This window comes from Eretmochelys imbricata, chromosome 10 (assembly GCF_965152235.1).
Source record: "Eretmochelys imbricata isolate rEreImb1 chromosome 10, rEreImb1.hap1, whole genome shotgun sequence".
Lineage (NCBI taxonomy): Eukaryota > Metazoa > Chordata > Testudines > Cheloniidae > Eretmochelys > Eretmochelys imbricata.
Genome location: NC_135581.1, coordinates 56,414,943 through 56,433,752, shown reverse-complemented (window position 1 = coordinate 56,433,752; position 18,810 = coordinate 56,414,943). Strand labels below are relative to the sequence as shown.

Sequence of the window (18,810 nt, the reverse complement as noted above, 5' to 3'; positions counted from 1 at the left end):
AAACATTTCAGGGGTTTTCCCCTACACCATAATGAAGCAAAACAGAGGCAAAAGCCCAGATCTTTAAAGTCTTTTGGCTTTAAGCATGATAACAGTAAAAGAAAGATCTACTTTTATTACTTATTACTCTGGGCTTTTGATTTTCTTTCCTGGTTCTTTCCAGCAATTTATTTTCAACAACATATAGCGTCCTCTAATCTGAGCAAGCTGCAGCAATTGTGTGAAGTTTCTTTGAGTGCTGATTCTTGTTATAGTAATGACTTAGATTTCTATCACTATGATACAATAAGCCAAACTGAAGGGAAAAAGAGAGTAGGGTTTTTGTGTTTATATAATTATTATTAAACAAGTTTCCTCTTGGTTATCTATTTTCACACATTGAGTAATTCTAATGCTATCACCCTGATATATACAGAACAACCGTCTATATAGTCATAACACATTTGAATATTGTTTAGAACATTTATTAACATTTTACAAATGAAACAAAAAATAAATAGTTAATCAATCCTTGTAATCTAGACCACATTTCTGTGATAAACACTTCATCATGTATGCAGTAACAGTAAACAGTAAGATTTATCTAGAAAGGCTCCAGTTTTCCTCTGGCCTCTGCCCAGGCACCCAGGCCAAATAAAAAAAAATAATTTCTCAAGGTTAAGTAGGAATTTATCCAAAGTATTTCAGGCTGTGCCGTACTACACATGTGAGTAAGAATAAAACAGGTCAGGGAGCCAATTAGCCAATGCCAAGAAAAAAAAGAGACAATTTAACAGACTCAGATACTTAAAAAATTGCTACTCAAACAGGGGCGCCATTTAGGCAGGGCGAGGTTCCAGCGCTGCCGCCCCCCCCCCCCCCGCCCGAGTTTTGTACCACCAGCTGAGAGAGACGTTGCTCGCTCTACTGCCCCCTCCCCTCACCAGTCAGGAATAGTCGCTCCTCTCCCCCCTCCCCTCACTGGCCTATTATTTGCTCAGCAAAAAGAATGTAGTGGTGTATATGGCAGAGCCAATAGCTCGACTGGGAGCTTCTGCAGCACTTTTTCACTCCTGAAACAAACATGCTGAAGGAGTGGTGAGGGGAAGGAAGCTCTCAAGCTCCGTGCTTTGGTCAGAAGATGGTTGCTACAGATTTCGTCATGATCTGCCCCTCACCTTCACATGTCTGTGACACCCTGGCACCCCCATGTTCATCACTGTCATATAATTAGGATATGTTTTGTACAAAGCATGCCTTGTGAAATATCATTCTAAAAGTCTTGATCTGCTACACATTAATATCTCGTTGGACTGTATGTGCTATCATTGTATGTGAAGTTATGCTATGTATGTGCCACTAAAACACGTTGTGAGACTGAGGACACCCACATGCAGCCTTTCAGGTACAACAATAAAAAAAGGCCAAACAATGTTAATGGCTTATTGAGGAAGTGCACACAAGCGCAAGGAACTGTGTACAACAGAAACCTCTCAGACAGCACTACACAATGGGAACTGTTTGACCCAGGTCACAGCAAAAGAGCTTTCCAGCAAGTTGGAAGGAGATATAAAAGGGGGAAATGACATCATGACTTGACCTCACTCTCCCTACAACACCACATCTGAAAGTACCAGAGGAACAAGACTGAAGGGGTGGGGGAGAGAAGTGCTGTTCCCAGGCAGGAAAGAAGGAAGACTGCCTGTGTATGCAAAAGCTAACCTGCTTGTACTATCTACCTAGGTGAGACATTACTTGATTCAAATACTAACCAGTACATTAGGCCTAGATTGTGGTTTTGTTTAATTTCTTATGGTAAACTACTGTGATCTGTTTCAGAGTAGCAGCCGTGTTAGTCTGTATTCGCAAAAAGAAAAGGAGTACTTGTGGCTACAGCTCACGAAAGCTTATGCTCAAATGAATTTGTTAGTCGCTAAGGTGCCACAAGTACTCCTTTTCTTTCTACTGTGATCTGTTTACTATCACTTATAATCCCTTAAAAGCTATCTTTCTGTAGTTAATAAATCTATTTTATATTTTATCTAAAACACTGTGTGTTGTTTGAAGTGCAAAGGGCATAAATTTCAGCTCATGAACAAGAGTTGATGCACATCCACTTTCCTTTGTAGAAGTGGCGGACTGGGTAATAAATTCATACTGGTCAGGTTTTGACCAGGGCAGGACGGTACAGCTTTGGGGTCTTAGGCTGGGGAGCTGGGAGTATTTTGGCTGTAGTGTCTCTATTGTGGGTTCATGAGTGACTGGCCAGAGCATTCATGAACACAGCTGGGTGTGGTCCCTGCGTGTGGACGTTGGTGTGAGTGCAAGCTTGGAGGGCTGCATAGTTTGTCACAACGTCACAGTGCAAGAGGGAACCCAGACCAATGAGACAGAGGGCTCAGCTGCACCTCAGTTCCAGGTGTCACCCCTCAGGAGAGCCCATCACAATGTCAACTTGTTAAAAAGGCAGAAGCAAGTCCCTTGTGACACCAGTAGACACAAAGCTGCTCAGCTGGGGGAGGGGGCTGTTTCCCCAGGCACATTCAGGAAATAATTATCCTCACAGACAGCCCAGCTTTGGTAGTTTCAGACAGTAAGAGCAGTCCTGCTGTGAAGAAGCAAGCATGAGCTACAACCACCATAAATATTGTTTAAATTACACTTAAAATGTTCCCATTTTTTTCAACTCTCTAATTTTTTAATAAATTGCAGTACCCCAGTGTGGCCATTCATTTTCCTATTTAGTCCCACTTGTCTGAGAGAGTCTTTCCTTTGCTTACAATTGGCTTTGGGTCAGGTCCACAGGCTGTGACACAAAAACACCAATTCCTCTGTGAATGCCTGGCTCTTATGAAATCTCACCAGAGTGGGGTTGCACTTTTCTAGGACCTTTTTCCCAGAATATCTTTTGAGGAGCTGCTGGCTCTCAACTGCTTCCCTCAAATAACCATTCTGCAGCTGTCTCTCCTTCTGTTCCAGCTGGTAAGTATTCTTATCTCCTGTTGTACTTACTCTTTAACATTTCTAACGATATAGCAATCTCACAAACTTGAGAAGCATCAGTGAATTTCACTGAGATATTTACTCTCACCATCCTTACAGCAATACACTAGAAACCGCCTTCCAATCTAATCCTTTGTATTTATCATAACTATTTGTATAAAACCTTCTGTGCACATAAACCCAAGCCAATCTGAACAATTTGCAAGATTTGGCTGCCAAAATTTGTTCATTATAGATCCACGCTGCTAACATCCATCATTTAATTATAGTCTAGATAGTGATTCTTTTTAAAGGTATAGACCAATGTTAATAAAAACAACTTTGTTTCAATAAATAGATTGGGCTACTATGGGGCTAGATTTTAAGTGTCTTTGGGCAACTAGTGCAGTAGAAATCTGGCAACTCTGAATACACATATCTAAAATGTGAAGTTTGACCAGTCATGTTCATTTTGCTGATTTCTCCCAACCTGTTCCTCCAAAACCCATAATCTACCTCCTCTTCACTTCAGTGGGAAATGTATTAGTTCACGGTGCCAGTTCTTTAGTTGAAACATTCCTGCATGTACACACACACTGCTGGAGGTTGAAAGAATTCTGCTTTTCAGATGTGGTTTTCTGTTCTAAACTTACACATTATCTTAAAATATAGCTTTAATTTGTGTTTGTATATATTTTTTTCTTTTAGGGCTGTTGATTAATCGCATGAGTTAACTGCGATTAATCACACTGTTAAACAATAGAATACCAACTGAAATTTATTAAATATTTTTGGATGTTTTCTACATTTTCAAATATATCAATTTCAGTTACAACACAAAATACAAAGTGTACAGTGCTCACCTCATATTATTTTTGATTAAAAATGACAAACAAAAGAAATGGTATTTTTCAATTCACCTCATGCAAGTACTGTAGTGCAATCTCTTTATCATGAAAAAGAACCTAGAAATGTAGGGTTTTTTTGTTACATAATTACACTCAAAAACAAAACAATGTAAACTTTAGAGCCTACAAGTTCACTCAGTTCTTCTTGTTCAGCCGATCACTAAGAGAAACAAGTTAGTTTGCATTTAGAGGAGATAATGCTACCCACTTCTTAATTACATCACTTGAAAGTGAGAACAGGTGTTCTTATGGCACTGTTGTAGCTGGCATCGCAAGATACTTACATGCTAGATGCGATAAAGATTCATGCGCCTCTTCATGCTTCGGCCATTGTTCCAGAGGACATGCTTCCATACTGATGATGCTCGTTAAAAAAAAATAACGCGTTAATTAAATTTGAGACTTAACTCCTTGGGGGAGAATTGTATGTCTTCTGCTCTTTTTACCTGCATCCTGCCATAAATTTCATGTTATAGCAGCCTCAGATGATGAACTAGCACATGTTGTTTGTTTTAAGAACACTTTCATTGCAAATTTGACAAAATGCAAAGAAGGTACCAATGTGAAATTTCTAAAGACAGCTACAGCACTTAACCCAAGGTTTAAGACTCTGAAGTGATTTCCAAAATCTGACAGGGACAAGGTGTGAAGCTTGCTTTCAGAAGTCTTAAAAGAGCAACACTCCGATGCAGAAACTACAGAACCCGAACCACTAAAAAAGAAAATCAACCTTCTGCTGGTGGCATCTGACTCAGATGATGAAAATGAACATCTGCACTGCTTTGGATCGTTATTGAGCAGAACTATTCATCAGCACGGACACATGTCCTCTGGAATAGTAGTTGAAGCATCAAGGGACATATGAATCTTTAGCACATCTGGAATGTAAATATCTTGCGATACTGTCTACAACAATGCCATGCAAACACCTGTTCTCACTTTCAGGTGACATTGTAATTAAGAAGCAGGCAGCATTATCTTCTTCAAATGTAAACAAACTTGTCTGTCTGAGCGATTGGCTGAACAAAAAGTAGGACTGATTGGACTAGTAGGCTCTAAAGTTTACACTGTTATTTTGAATGCAGGGGGTTTTTGTACATAATTCTACATTTGTAAGTTCAACATTAATGATAAAGAGATTGCACTACAGTACTTGTATTGAGTGAACTGAAAACTATTTCTTTTACTTTTTACAGTGCAAATATATCTAATAAAATAAATATAAAGTAAGCACTGTCCACTTCATATTCTGTGTTGTAATTGAAATCACTATATTTGAAAATGTAGAAATCATCCAAAAATATTTAAATAAATGGTATTCTATTATTAACAGCACAAAAACAAAAATAAAAACTATACAGAATTAGTAGTTAAAAGAAAAACTATCAGAAATGTACACATTCCTATAATGAAAATATAGAAGATAATAAAGCACCAAATTTGGTGTTTTCTACAGATTAACATTTGTACAGTGCTTTGGAAAATGTAAAGTTCTGTATATATGTTAAGTACTCTTCTTATTCAGAGGGCATTTATAACATACTATTTCATTACATCCCAACATTGTAATTGGAAATATTTGAGAGTATTTTTTGTAGGCAACTAATTTTACACAATTTTTTTTGGTAAGTAAAATACAAATAAAATGAGTCTGTGATATTCAATTCTGAATCATAGTCCAAAAGATTCATTTTAATAGTTAAACTGTTCCTGCCCCCTATTGTTCCACTGATTTAACTACCTCACTCAGTAAGAGAATTAAAAAGAGAGAAAGCAAAGGGTCTTTTCTGTAGACCATTGACTAAACTATATTAACTATGACAGGTTTCAGAGTAGCAGACGTGTTAGTCTGTATCAGCAAAAAGAACAGGAGTACATGTGGCACCTTAGAGACTAACAAATTTATTTGAGCATAAGCTTTCGTGAGCTACAGCCCACTTCATCAGATGCATAGAATGGAACATATAGTAAGAAGATATTTATATATACAGAGAACAACTGTCCGAAATGGGCCATCTTATCACTTCAAAAGTTTTTTTTCCCCTGCTGATAATAGCTCCTCTTAATTAATTAGTCTCTTACAGTTGGTATGGGTACTTCCACCTTTTCATGTTCTCTGTATGTATAAATATCTTCTTACTATATGTTCCATTCTATGCATCCGATGAACTGGGCTGTAGCCCACGAAAGCTTATGCTCTAATAAATTTGTTAGTCTCTAAGGTGCCACAAGTATTCTTGTTCTTTATATTAACTATATTTTTCATATAACATTGCTACTTACTAATGCTCAAGAAACTACATATTTGTCCCTAAATACAGGCATTTGGTAATGTTTAAGTCTCGCATCAGGACAATTAAATAATGCAGTAGAGCCATATTAGGTTAAATGTTCCTTGTTTACAGAAATCCAAATATTCTCATAGACAGTATTTTTAGAACACATATTTTCCAAGTAATAAAGAAATGTGAGCTATGAAATGAAAAGCAAAGAGGTTCTCCAACACAAACATTTGAGAAGTATACTTTTTAACTTAATTTTATTTACTTCATAACCCCCTGAAGTGTTTATATCAAAATATCTTCCAAAACCGTCAGAGAAAAATTTTTTTGGGGGGGAGGGGGGTTCCCCTCTAAAATAGAAAGCTCCTGTAAGAAATAACAGACTTAACTTTTCACTTTCATTTTTCAGAAATTTAAGACACTGACAGAGAATATAGGCAGTCTAAAAAAAAAAGATCTTGATATATTAAAATGACTATACAAATACAATAACTCATTTTAAGCTTTAAATAATGTGAAAGCATGCAAAGCAACTAGACAGATGAAATAAACAGGAACTTTATGACACACTTATCCTGTAAAACTTCACTACTACTAAGTCATTACCACAGTATCCGGTGGAAAATGAGATAGAGTACAATATACTTTAAATTATTTCCACAAAAAAAGTTAGCAAGTGACACCCACTAATAATTTTGCCATTGTCCATTCTTTTACTGTGGTTCCTAAAGATTGCTTTTCTTCTTCTAGCCCTACTTCCCTGGATGTCTCTCTATTCTTCTAATACTTTAATCCTTATCTTAAAACTGCCTTTCTTTTATTCTTCTCACTGCTATGTTCTTTCAATGATTTGATCTCTCTTTTCTTCTTGATAGTCCAATATTTCATTGGGTTGAACATGCAGGAAGACAAGAGAAGACTCGAGGGATGTGATTTAACTAGGCTACACCTTTAATAATTCATCTGAGAAATATCTGGTAATGCTTTGTACAGTGTAGCTCATATCTCCTTGTTAGAGAGCTGCCATCAGCCCTTCTCCTCTCCAAGGTTCGTGCCAGCATATTGGTGGGACCCCACCACCCTCTCCTTGTCTGAGTACTAAGACTCTGGAGAAAGGAGGTGTCTTTTTCTTGTATCAGACGTTAGAAACACCAACAGTGTTTCCCAGCTTCTTTAGGGGATGCCTTCCCCTGAGTTCACTTCCAATTCCAGTTTATCAGGGAATAGGACCCCTATTGAACAAGTATCTGCAATGGACATCTGCCAAGATGCGACAATATGAACCCTACCTTCATTCCCACTGGGTCCCTCAGTTGGTGTGGGGAAGATAAAAAAAAAAAACATCCCTCTTGGCCAATCTGGCAGTGAAGAAAAAATTCACTTCCAGTTGCAAAGAAACGACTAGCACGATGCCCACAGCAGACCCCCAAAAAACAGTCCTATGCCAATCACAGGGGAGGAAGGATGGGGGCTGCTTTTCCAGCATGCAATGGTGTCCTGACCCCTTTGGTGTTCCTGTGGCGCAGGAACCATTGGGCTTTCTCAGAGCTATTGCCCACCCACTCCCAAATGGCTAAAGAGCTGAAGGGGGAACCTTCCTTAAAGGGTCAACAGTCCTTTCCCTCCCTGCAGGTCCAGACAATCACTCTCACCCTTGAGGATGCAGGTGTACTTTTCACTCTAACAGCCATGGTGATTTCTTTGTATTTCCTTGTTGATTCTTATTTTTGCATTTTATTACTGTGTGCTTTTGTTACATTCATCCAATGTTTTATATTAAAGGTTGCACGCAAACAAGAAAGTGACTATATCTGTAGTTCTACCATGCTAGCAGCTGCCCCTGATGCTAATATGGCATAACATGGATAGTAGCACTCCAGATACTAATTGCAGCTGAACCCATTGCCATGCGGTAGGGCATGCTAGAGAACATTACAAATGAGCTCTGAGTAGGATGATAAATAGAGCATACTGGGATGCACATTCTGTTCCCACTTTAGGGTTATTTTATTTTATTTGTTGTATGTTTATTATTATTATTATTATTATTCAAGGAGGTGCTACTAGTGAATGCCACTACCTGAATATCCAGTGCCAAGGATAAACCGACTATAACTCCAAGACTGTGAACTAGCTTAGCTAGTTAAGGACAGCCGTCCACCCGTATTTCCATAGCATGTCTTATATAAAAATATTCTAAACAGAGAGTTCTGTTTAAATATCTGTGACAAATATCTTATATACATATGCATTTATGTTCAAGAAAATACTTTAATATATTAGAACTAAATAAAATATAACTACCTAAGTCATAAAAATCTGAAGAATGGCCTGGGATATATAGATAAACTATAAACTCATAGGGATATTGAATGCATATAAAACAGTACATTTCTAATACCCAATAAGTTCATATCATCTGTATCTTGAAGATAACATGCTGTTCATTAATGGAAGTTATAGCATTTTCATTTGATGTAATACAGGAATGAATAAAGACATGCCTCCTCAGAAGATAGAGAAGCCAATCTTTTTTATAAGTTATCCTGATCTACAACTGTTCTTTGTAAAAATGGTATTTGATTAAAAAGGTGCATCTCCCATTATTTTTGATACTAGCTTCTAAGTCTGTGAATTAAGGGACAGGATTATTTCTTCTAATAGTTTATTAGGAAATTCCTGAGAAGTCTGTTTTTCTCAAAGTTGCAAGGGAGATTTTGTTTGGATCCTTTCCATAGCATTGCCCTACCAGTGCTAGAACACTTCAGGGGTGGAAGGTCTCTCAATGCAAAAAAGTAACAGCGCCAGGAGGGAATTCCATTCTGAATAAAATAGGAGAACCAATTCCCTATTCTGGAAAAATTTTCAAGCAATAATAGCTGTGTTCATTTCAAGCCATAGAAGTCTTTAGGATATCAATAAAGAGAGGCAAAGAAGTTTTACTGGAAATATTTAACTGTTAAGTCTACATTTGGAGCTGGAAACCATGGCAAAGCTTTTTAAAATATATGTATTTAACTTCACAGATTTTGTTGGAAGGGCAAATTACATACATGGTGTACAGTCCATGTGTTTCTTTCTGGTTAACTCCTCCCCAGTAAGTAGGCTTAGAAGGAGTAGATTTTTTTCAGTAAGTGTCAGTAAACGTCAATTTCACCATACACACACAAATCAACAAAAAATATTTTCATAGATAATAATCAAAATTTACTTATAGGCAAAGAAAGAAAAATGCTGTGTGAGAATTTATTAGAGTTTGATTTAAGGATATTTATTTTTTATATTTTGACGCAATGTTTACAATTTGTGTTTTAACAGTTATAGAGCTTTAACTTTTTGAATCTCACTATCTACTGTCATTAAATAATTACTGCCTGACCCCCTTGTTGTCTGACTACCCAGTAATAGGGTATTCAGGGGGCCTGGTGGGTAAGGACTTAGCGTACCTGGTTTCCAGTCACTCATTGCAGAAAAAACGGGAGGGGGAGGGAAGGATAGAAATACCTGGTCCCTACCCCAGAGGTGTTGTGGTCTCAGCCCACCTATGGGCCTAGTTCTCAAGCAGGATGTGGTAGGGGAACCAGGGCCAACCCTCTCCATGGGATCCCAGCCCAGGCCCCTGTGGGAAACAGCATCAGACAAGTCTTCCACACAGAGAACCCAAGTCTGCCACCCTGGACCACTTCCTTTCTATCTGCTCCTTCAGCTTGGGGCATGGTTCCCTAAAGTTCAAACAATCTGAAGTTTAACAGAGTTCAAATGAGCAGAGCCTCTCAGGACCTACTGGTTCTAAAAAAAAAAAAAAAGCAGGTGTGAGCAAGAGGTAGGTTAGAGAAAGCACCGCCTGTGGGGCTCACCAGCACCATGGTCCCATCTAAAGCTCAGCCTTCAGTGTGGCTTTCAGGAGAAGGGCCTGCCTTTCCCCCAGCCTGTTTGCTCTCCCTCTCATTGCCTGGATTTCTGAGCTTCTTTTTAACCTGTACCTGCAGCCAGAGCATACTTTGTAGGCCTAGAGGGGCAGGACTACCTGGGCCCAGTATTGCCCTTTAACTCCTTCGGGCCCAGTGTGAGGTTTGTATACCCCATCACACAAACCCCATAATTTCCCGCAACTGTAAAAATGTATATAGATAAAAAACAAAAAAAATGCTTAAAACCAAAACATCAATACTATCGAAATTACAAAAAAATGAATTCTGCGAAGCCTACTTATAAAGCTGCATTGTATTCAATTCAAATTTAGACATGTTTTCTACACATCTGCAAACTGCTGTAAAAAGGATTATCTTCGATTTACTTTTCTCAATGGTAGATGGCAAAGAAGGGCCATTTTCCTGCTTTGAGGGGAAAAAAAACACCTTACGAAGTGTGTCATCCAAAAAGGTTCAGTTTATTTTATCAATTGAAGTTTGAGGGGGAAAGAGCTAAAGACTTTCTCTTGGGATGGGATTTAGCTAGGTTAAACAATTGGATAGGTTTGTTTTTCTTAACTGGAACTGGTCTCCTAGAGATATACACTTGCAGCCCAAGGTATCACAATCCATACATGACTTGGGAGCCTAAGTCTCATAGAAAGTTAAGAGGACTTAGGTGCTTTTGAAAAATGTTACCCTTAGCCTCTGCTCTCACTTCAATGAAAATCTTTGCCAGCGGAGATGACATGCCAAACAGAAATGAAGGGGAATATGCAGTTGTGCCCGCAACATCTGGGGGGGAAGATACCAGCGAAAGGAGGACACTCAGGCCTAAGAATAGTAAACTATGCTTTATTGAAGGAAGGAAGAACTTACGCTCCAAACTGTGCAGGGAGCCCCTAGGACGCGCAAAGGGGCGGCAGGGGACTCTGGCCGTTCGGGACAGCTGACCAGGCAGGACTCCGCAGGGGGGGAGTCCTCTGCGGCGCTATATTCTCCGCGCTTACTTCGGGGTTACATGGGGTCAACAGCTGGCTACATTCTTATATGTACGATTTATGCTTATTACATAAACTGACTTTTTTTACAGGCAAAAATATGGTGAGCTATGCTACAATATCTTTTGGCAGGGTCTGTCCAACAAAGTTCATTGAAACTGCCTGCATCTTCTGCTTACATCCAGTCACATACTCAGTCCACCACTTAGCTCCTTGCCAATCTTCCGCAACCTTGCCCCTACAGCAGTAATAGCACCCACTATAAATAATTTTCAGACAAACATCTTCTTCAATTCTCTTGCAGAAGAAATTAAGGAATTTCTAACCAGAAATGAGCAATTACCAGGTCTACCTATTAGTTGTCTGCAAGGCAAAGCAAGACTGGGGAATTCAGGATATTCAGGTGGACCACAATAAAGGAGAAAAAAAATCACAATCCAAGTAGAGTTTTGGTCTATTCATCAAATGAAGTTAGACAATGACCTTTCCTGTTAGTGTAAAGTAAACTCATCCACTCATAGAAACATCAAGCTAGGTATTGCCCAGTGTATACCAGTGCAATATGCTGTTGCCAATCAGAACACCTGAATTCAGTGTTGCCCACTCAATTTTATCATGAGCGTCACATTGAAGGAGAGTGATCACTTTAGATAAGCTATGTGAGCTGTAGCTCACGAAAGCTTATGCTCAAATAAATTGGTTAGTCTCTAAGGTGCCACAAGTACTCCTTTTCTTTTTGCGAATACAGACTAACATGGCTGTTACTCTGAAACCTACCAACAGGAGAGTGGATTTGGGGGGTGGGGAGAAAACCTGCATTTGTGCTGGAAATGGCCCACCTTGATTATCATACACATTGTAAGGAGAGTGATCACTTTAGATAAGCTATTACCAGCAGGAGAGTGGGGTGGGGGGAGAGAAAACCTTTTGTAGTGATAAACACCCATTTTTTCATGGTCTGTGTGTATAAAAACATCTTATGTATTTTCCACAGTATGCATCCGATGAAGGGGAAAGGAGTCCAGGAGAGCTGGCTGTATTTCAAGGAATCCCTGTCGAGGTTACAGGGACAAACCATCCCAATGAGTCGAAAGAATAGTAAATATGGCAGGCGACCAGCTTGGCTTAACGGTGAAATCCTAGCGGATCTTAAACATAAAAAAGCAGCTTACAAGAAGTGGAAGGTTGGACATATGACCAGGGAAAAGTATAAAAATATTGCTCGGGCATGTAGGAATGAAATCAGGAGGGCCAAATCGCACCTGGAGCTGCAGCTAGCGAGAGATGTCAAGAGTAACAAGAAGGGTTTCTTCAGGTATGTTGGCAACAAGAAGAAAGCCAAGGAAAGTGTGGGCCCCTTACTGAATGAGGGAGGCAACCTAGTGACAGAGGATGTGGAAAAAGCTAATGTACTCAATGCTTTTTTTGCCTCTGTTTTCACTAACAAGGTCAGCTCCCAGACTGCTACGCTGGGCATCACAAAATGGGGAAGAGATGGCCAGCCCTCTGTGGAGATAGAGGTGGTTAGGGACTATTTAGAAAAGCTGGACGTGCACAAGTCCATGGGGCCGGACGAGTTGCATCCGAGAGTGCTGAAGGAATTGGCGGCTGTGATTGCAGAGCCATTGGCCATTATCTTTGAAAACTCGTGGCGAACCGGGGAAGTCCCGGATGACTGGAAAAAGGCTAATGTAGTGCCAATCTTTAAAAAAGGGAAGAAGGAGGATCCTGGGAACTACAGGCCAGTCAGCCTCACCTCAGTCCCTGGAAAAATCATGGAGCAGGTCCTCAAAGAATCAATCTTGAAGTACTTGCATGAGAGGAAAGTGATCAGGAACAGCCAGCATGGATTCACCAAGGGAAGGTCATGCCTGACTAATCTAATCGCCTTTTATCATGAGATTACTGGTTCTGTGGATGAAGGGAAAGCAGTGGATGTATTGTTTCTTGACTTTAGCAAAGCTTTTGACACGGTCTCCCACAGTATTCTTGTCAGCAAGTTAAGGAAGTATGGGCTGGATGAATGCACTATAGGGTGGGTAGAAAGCTGGCTAGATTGTCGGGCTCAACGGGTAGTGATCAATGGCTCCATGTCTAGTTGGCAGCCGGTGTCAAGTGGAGTGCCCCAGGGGTCTGTCCTGGGGCCGGTTTTGTTCAATATCTTCATAAATGATCTGGAGGATGGTGTGGATTGCACTCTCAGCAAATTTGCGGACGATACTAAACTGGGAGGAGTGGTAGATACGCTGGAGGGGAGGGATAGGATACAGAAGGACCTAGACAAATTGGAGGATTGGGCCAAAAGAAATCTGATGAGGTTCAATAAGGATAAGTGCAGGGTCCTGCACTTAGGACGGAAGAATCCAATGCACCGCTACAGACTAGGGACCGAATGGCTAGGCAGCAGTTCTGCGGAAAAGGACCTAGGGGTGACAGTGGACGAGAAGCTGGATATGAGTCAGCAGTGTGCCCTTGTTGCCAAGAAGGCCAATGGCATTTTGGGATGTATAAGTAGGGGCATAGCGAGCAGATCGAGGGACGTGATCGTCCCCCTCTATTCGACATTGGTGAGGCCTCATCTGGAGTACTGTGTCCAGTTTTGGGCCCCACACTACAAAAAGGATGTGGATAAATTGGAGAGAGTCCAGCGAAGGGCAACAAAAATGATTAGGGGTCTAGAACACATGACTTATGAGGAGAGGCTGAGGGAGCTGGGATTGTTTAGCCTGCAGAAGAGAAGAATGAGGGGGGATTTGATAGCTGCTTTCAACTACCTGAAAGGGGGTTCCAAAGAGGATGGCTCTAGACTGTTCTCAATGGTAGCAGATGACAGAACGAGGAGTAATGGCCTCAAGTTGCAGTGGGGGAGGTTTAGATTGGATATTAGGAAAAACTTTTTCACTAAGAGGGTGGTGAAACACTGGAATGCGTTGCCTAGGGAGGTGGTGGAATCTCCTTCCTTAGAAGTTTTTAAGGTCAGGCTTGACAAAGCCCTGGCTGGGATGATTTAACTGGGAATTGGTCCTGCTTCGAGCAGGGGGTTGGACTAGATGACCTTCAGGGGTCCCTTCCAACCCTGATATTCTATGATTCTATGATTCTAAGTGAGCTGTAGCTCACGAAAGCTTATGCTCAAATAAATTGGTTAGTCTCTAAGGTGCCACAAGTACTCCTTTTCTTTTTATGATATTTGGTATTTTTCTTACAGAACTAGCTCCTGAAGTCATATATGTGAGAAACTCAGCTTTCATTTAAAAAAAAAATGTGAATTGTTAGTCCTCATTATTGTGGGAAAAAAGCTTGAAAATGTGAAACCTTAAGGCTCAAAAACCAGAAGGCACATAACAAGAATGATATAAATAAATCTCATGATTTTAAGCCAATCTTGTGGTTTTGGAGGGGACAATTCTTTTTTTTTTTTGGGGGGGGGGGAGGGGGAAGACTGGAGCACTTAACAATACTGTGGATTTTAAGACAACTATGGGACAAAAAGCTGGCAGAGATCAGACATCACAGAGCTGAGGAACTCAACAAGGATGTGGGCCTACTTAAAGGTATTAACAGAGGGCTTGTTCTTCTAACAGGTGATAATTCACCTGTATAGTGGTTGTGAGGACATGTACTGTTACTTAAATCTGAAGAAGGAAGCCAGGAACAACTGGGATGGGGAAGGTTCTAGGCAGAAGCACTACACTGAAATAAGGAGTCAGTAATTTTAGTGATAATATATTTTCCTTATTGTAATAACATTTTTGTTCGATGTTTAGAAGAAAACACCTCTGATATTCTTTACAATTGTCATGGGACAGTTGTCACAGTGTGGGTGAAGAAAAATATTTTAAAATGGTTTAATAAAAATAAATGTGTTAGAGTTAAGCAAGAAAAATACATACTTGTGTAGCACAGTACAAAAACAAGTTACAATATTGTAATGTTCAAGTTACATCTGAATTCAGAGGTAGATACAACGTAAAAGTTTTTCCATACATAGAACCCAGCAATCCTATTCACCAATTTTAATACTTACAGCATCTGACGAATACTTTTTCAGAAAATTCCTTACCGTGATTCTCTTCATATCTAACTGTCGGAGCTGCATCATATGATGGAGAATAGTGTTTTTGTACCATGTCTCCTGAGCTATCGGATTGCCATCAAGGGTGATATCAGATAGGGATGAGGAATCAGCAAGGCACAGAACGTTGTCAAAACTGCACACAAAAAAGGGAATTGCTTTTAATGCAACTGAAGAATCAATTTTCTTCACAAAGACATACAAGCTACAGGAAGGCATTCTCTAAACGCTAAATATGCTTACATCAGAAGCATGTTAGAAATGAATATGAATTGTTCTTGCTTCCCTCTTCTCTATCACTAATTCTTTAGGAACTGGTAGTTTTTTGAAACAGGATCTCTCAACATGACAAGCAAATATTTCAACAAGACATTTAAAAAATAAATAAGGATTTGCAATAAAAACTATCCTTGCTCAATTCATTTCATGATTTGATAACATTTTATTCCTCTTCATTTTATATCTTTATATATTGGTTGATGCCAATTAAAATAAAATAATAAAAATGATAATAGAAAAGAAGTTACAAGATGCATTTACTATTTGTAGCATGACGTTAGCCCTGTATTCACAAGATACTGTCTCTTGGAAGAACCAGAAAACTGAAGTTCATAACCAGTTGCAGGCATTATAACCCCAAAAATAAGAATGATTGTCATTTTCTTGGCTAAATTTCACTTTGAATACTTCCTTTTGCCTAAGTAAATTTCCACACCACCAGCATTGGAGAAAGATGTCATTTTTTACTGTCCCAAAAATATTATATAGAGCTTCTCAGCACTGCTAAACATCTGCCATAATTCACTTTAATGGAAGCTGGTGGGTGAAGGGATTCCTTTTTACATAGTTCGCACAGTAGTTTGGAATTTTTCAAGATCTTAAAATATAAGATATGGCAGCAATTTTTTACCTAATTACAGGGGCATCTGTTCCAAACTGCTGAATTGTGTGAATGAAAGAAAAATAAGAAATTAATTCAGGATCCCTGTATCATAAAATATACATTGTTCCTTTATTTTGACACACATCTTTTTTTCTGATATTTAATAATGTGCAAGAACATGCACTGCTCAAATATTTTGTAAAAAATAAATTCTTAGTAATGAGACCTCAGTACAGTGCTCATCTATTTATATATTTTCTGAGAAGAGAGCAAAGACCACTAATGTTTGTGTGTATTATAAAGTGTGCAGCTTAGTGAAGTTCTGCTCATATTCCATGTTTCTGAGTATATCAGAAGTTGATGGCTATTTTTCTTAAATGCCATTAGTTAGATAAGAGCCTACGCTCGACAGCACCCGAAGGACATTTGCAATCTGGTTATTGTGCACAACTGTAAGTCCTCTATGTAAAACTATGACTGCCGAAATTTCACTGAAACATGGCTATGTGTTGGTCTAGATAAAAGACAAATACTATATGAAAATACAAGAAGACTCCTCTGAGAAGTGGAGAGACAGATTCAAGACACCCTTTCTAATCCTTCAAAAAAGGAAAAGCAGACAGTGGAAAAATCCAAATGTTCTAAGATAAACATTGTAAATAACAGCAAAAACATTTCTATATGAGGGTACAATATCATGCTGCTGCTTCGATCTGTGTGTGGAAGACCATTCCATGCAGAAAAATGGCTCTGGTGTCTTCATCCTCCTAGAGGGCAACAAAAAATACTGTGCACCCTATAGAAGCTGCAGCCAAAAGGGGACCTTGCAAGTATGGCTTCATTGCAGACACTGGAGACCAGAGCCATAGGAGAGGTACAAGGCCTCCATGCAGATGGCCAAGCCTCCTGCAAATCCTGGGCGAGACATCAAATTAGGTGCCTTACCACCCCATAACAGTAGACCTCTGTGCAGATACAAAATTTGTATCTGCATTTGATCCACAATCCACAAAAATGGTCCATGGATATCCACAGATTTGCAGGGCTCTACAGAACAGTGCAGGAGAATGTCTATTAGGAAATCCTCACAGAATTTCTGTGAATGATAAATCCCCTTTTTTAAAAGCCAACTATTTAAACCAGAGGTGGGCAAACTGTGGCCTGTGGGCTGCATCCAGCCTGCCAGTCATTTTAAGCTAGCCCTCAAGCTCCCACTGGGGAGCAGAGTCTGGGGCTTGTCCCGCTCCGGCCGGGGAGCAGGGTCAGGGGCTGTGCCATGTGGCTCCTGGAAGCAGTGACATGGTCCCACTCCGGCTCCTATGCGCTCCAATGGCCCCCTCTGGCACTCCAATGGGAGCTGCAGGGGCAGTGCCTGCAGACAGGGCAGCATGCAGAGCCACCTGGCCACGTCTCTGTGTAGGAGCTGGAGAAGGGACATGCTGCTGCTTCCGGGAGCCGCTTGAGGTAAGTGCTGCCCAGAGCCTGCACCCCTGAGCCTCTCCCCACGCACCAACCCCCTGTCCCAGCCCTGATCCCCCTCCTGCCCTTCAAACCCCTCGATCCCAGCCCAGAGCTACATAAAAGGTGCACTCAAGGAGTGGATGAATGGCACTATGTGCAAAAAGTTTTAGTAATACCCACTGTGCTAAAACTGGAAAATGAAACTTGTGCTGGTGAAATTATTTGAGAAATGATATAAGCAATGAAGAACAGAGGAGAAAAGACTATTGGGATTTGTTAATAATTACATTTTGCACTTCTATAATGTCTTCCTTTTGAGGACCTCAAAGAATTTTACAAAATAAATGACACCAAGCCTTAATACATTTTCTATCACATTTCTGCATAACAACAAACTAATGGGTATAGCACCGACAAGTAATGAACCCATGTGATGGAGCACTATAAGATCTAAACAAAGGAGTTACTTGGCAAAGGGAAAAAGCAGCATCCTTTCACATCTAACTATATTTTAATGAAGGGAAACTGATCAGCTAAAAGCTTTAAATACCTAATGTGAAAGCCTGGCCCTATTGAAATCAGTGGAAGTTTTGCCACTGACTTCAACAGAGCCAGCATTTTACCCTTATTCTTCATTATTGCATTCTATAGCATAAAATGACTAGACAATAGATTCTGAATATACATATACTTTTTTTTTAAAAAAAGAGAAGGTTACCCACCCTGTGCAGTAACCGAGGTTATCAAGACGGTTGTCTCTGCGGTGTTCCACTTTAGGTGAATCTGCACCCCTGCACTTGTAATTGGAGATTTTTAGTAGCAGTGCCTGACTGGGTCACACACTGTCTCAGGCAGTTACACAGCACTGTGCGACCAACCTTCCCTCAGTTCCTTCTCTACTGCAGAGTCCATGGTGCGAAAAAAAATCCAAAGTAGAGGGGAGGAGGGACGGTAGTGGAGCATCCCCAGGGACAAGAACCTCAGTTACTGCACAGGGTGATTAATCTTCACACTCTTCGACGAGTGTCCCTGTGGGTGCTCCACTTTCGGTGACTGTAGAGCAGTGCCTCTTGGTGGAAGGGAGGGGCTTTGGAGTTGCAGTGGTGGTGGACGATAAAACTGTATGTCCCGAGAAAGCGTCTGATGACAAGTGCTGCTCTATGACATAATGCTGGGTGAATGTATGGGCTGATGCCCAGGTTGCTGATTTACAGATGTCCATAATGGGCACATTGTTGAGGAAGGCTACTGAGGCAGAGAGTGCTCTGGTGGAATGTGTGCAGGTCCCCAGTGGGGGTTGTAGCTGTTGACGGCAATAGCAAAGGTCA

General features: G+C 40.2%; 1 protein-coding gene across 2 annotated transcripts in view; it reads right to left on the bottom strand.

Annotated features, from left to right (window-relative positions):
- LRRC49 (leucine rich repeat containing 49) overlaps window positions 1-18,810 on the bottom strand; it is a 125,486-nt gene that overhangs the window by 47,866 nt on the left and 58,810 nt on the right. For both annotated transcript variants that reach the window (XM_077828045.1, XM_077828046.1), the window contains exon 10: window positions 15,127-15,274. In XM_077828045.1, the coding sequence (XP_077684171.1) occupies window positions 15,127-15,274 (148 nt within the window). The remainder of the gene's footprint in view (window positions 1-15,126; window positions 15,275-18,810) is intronic.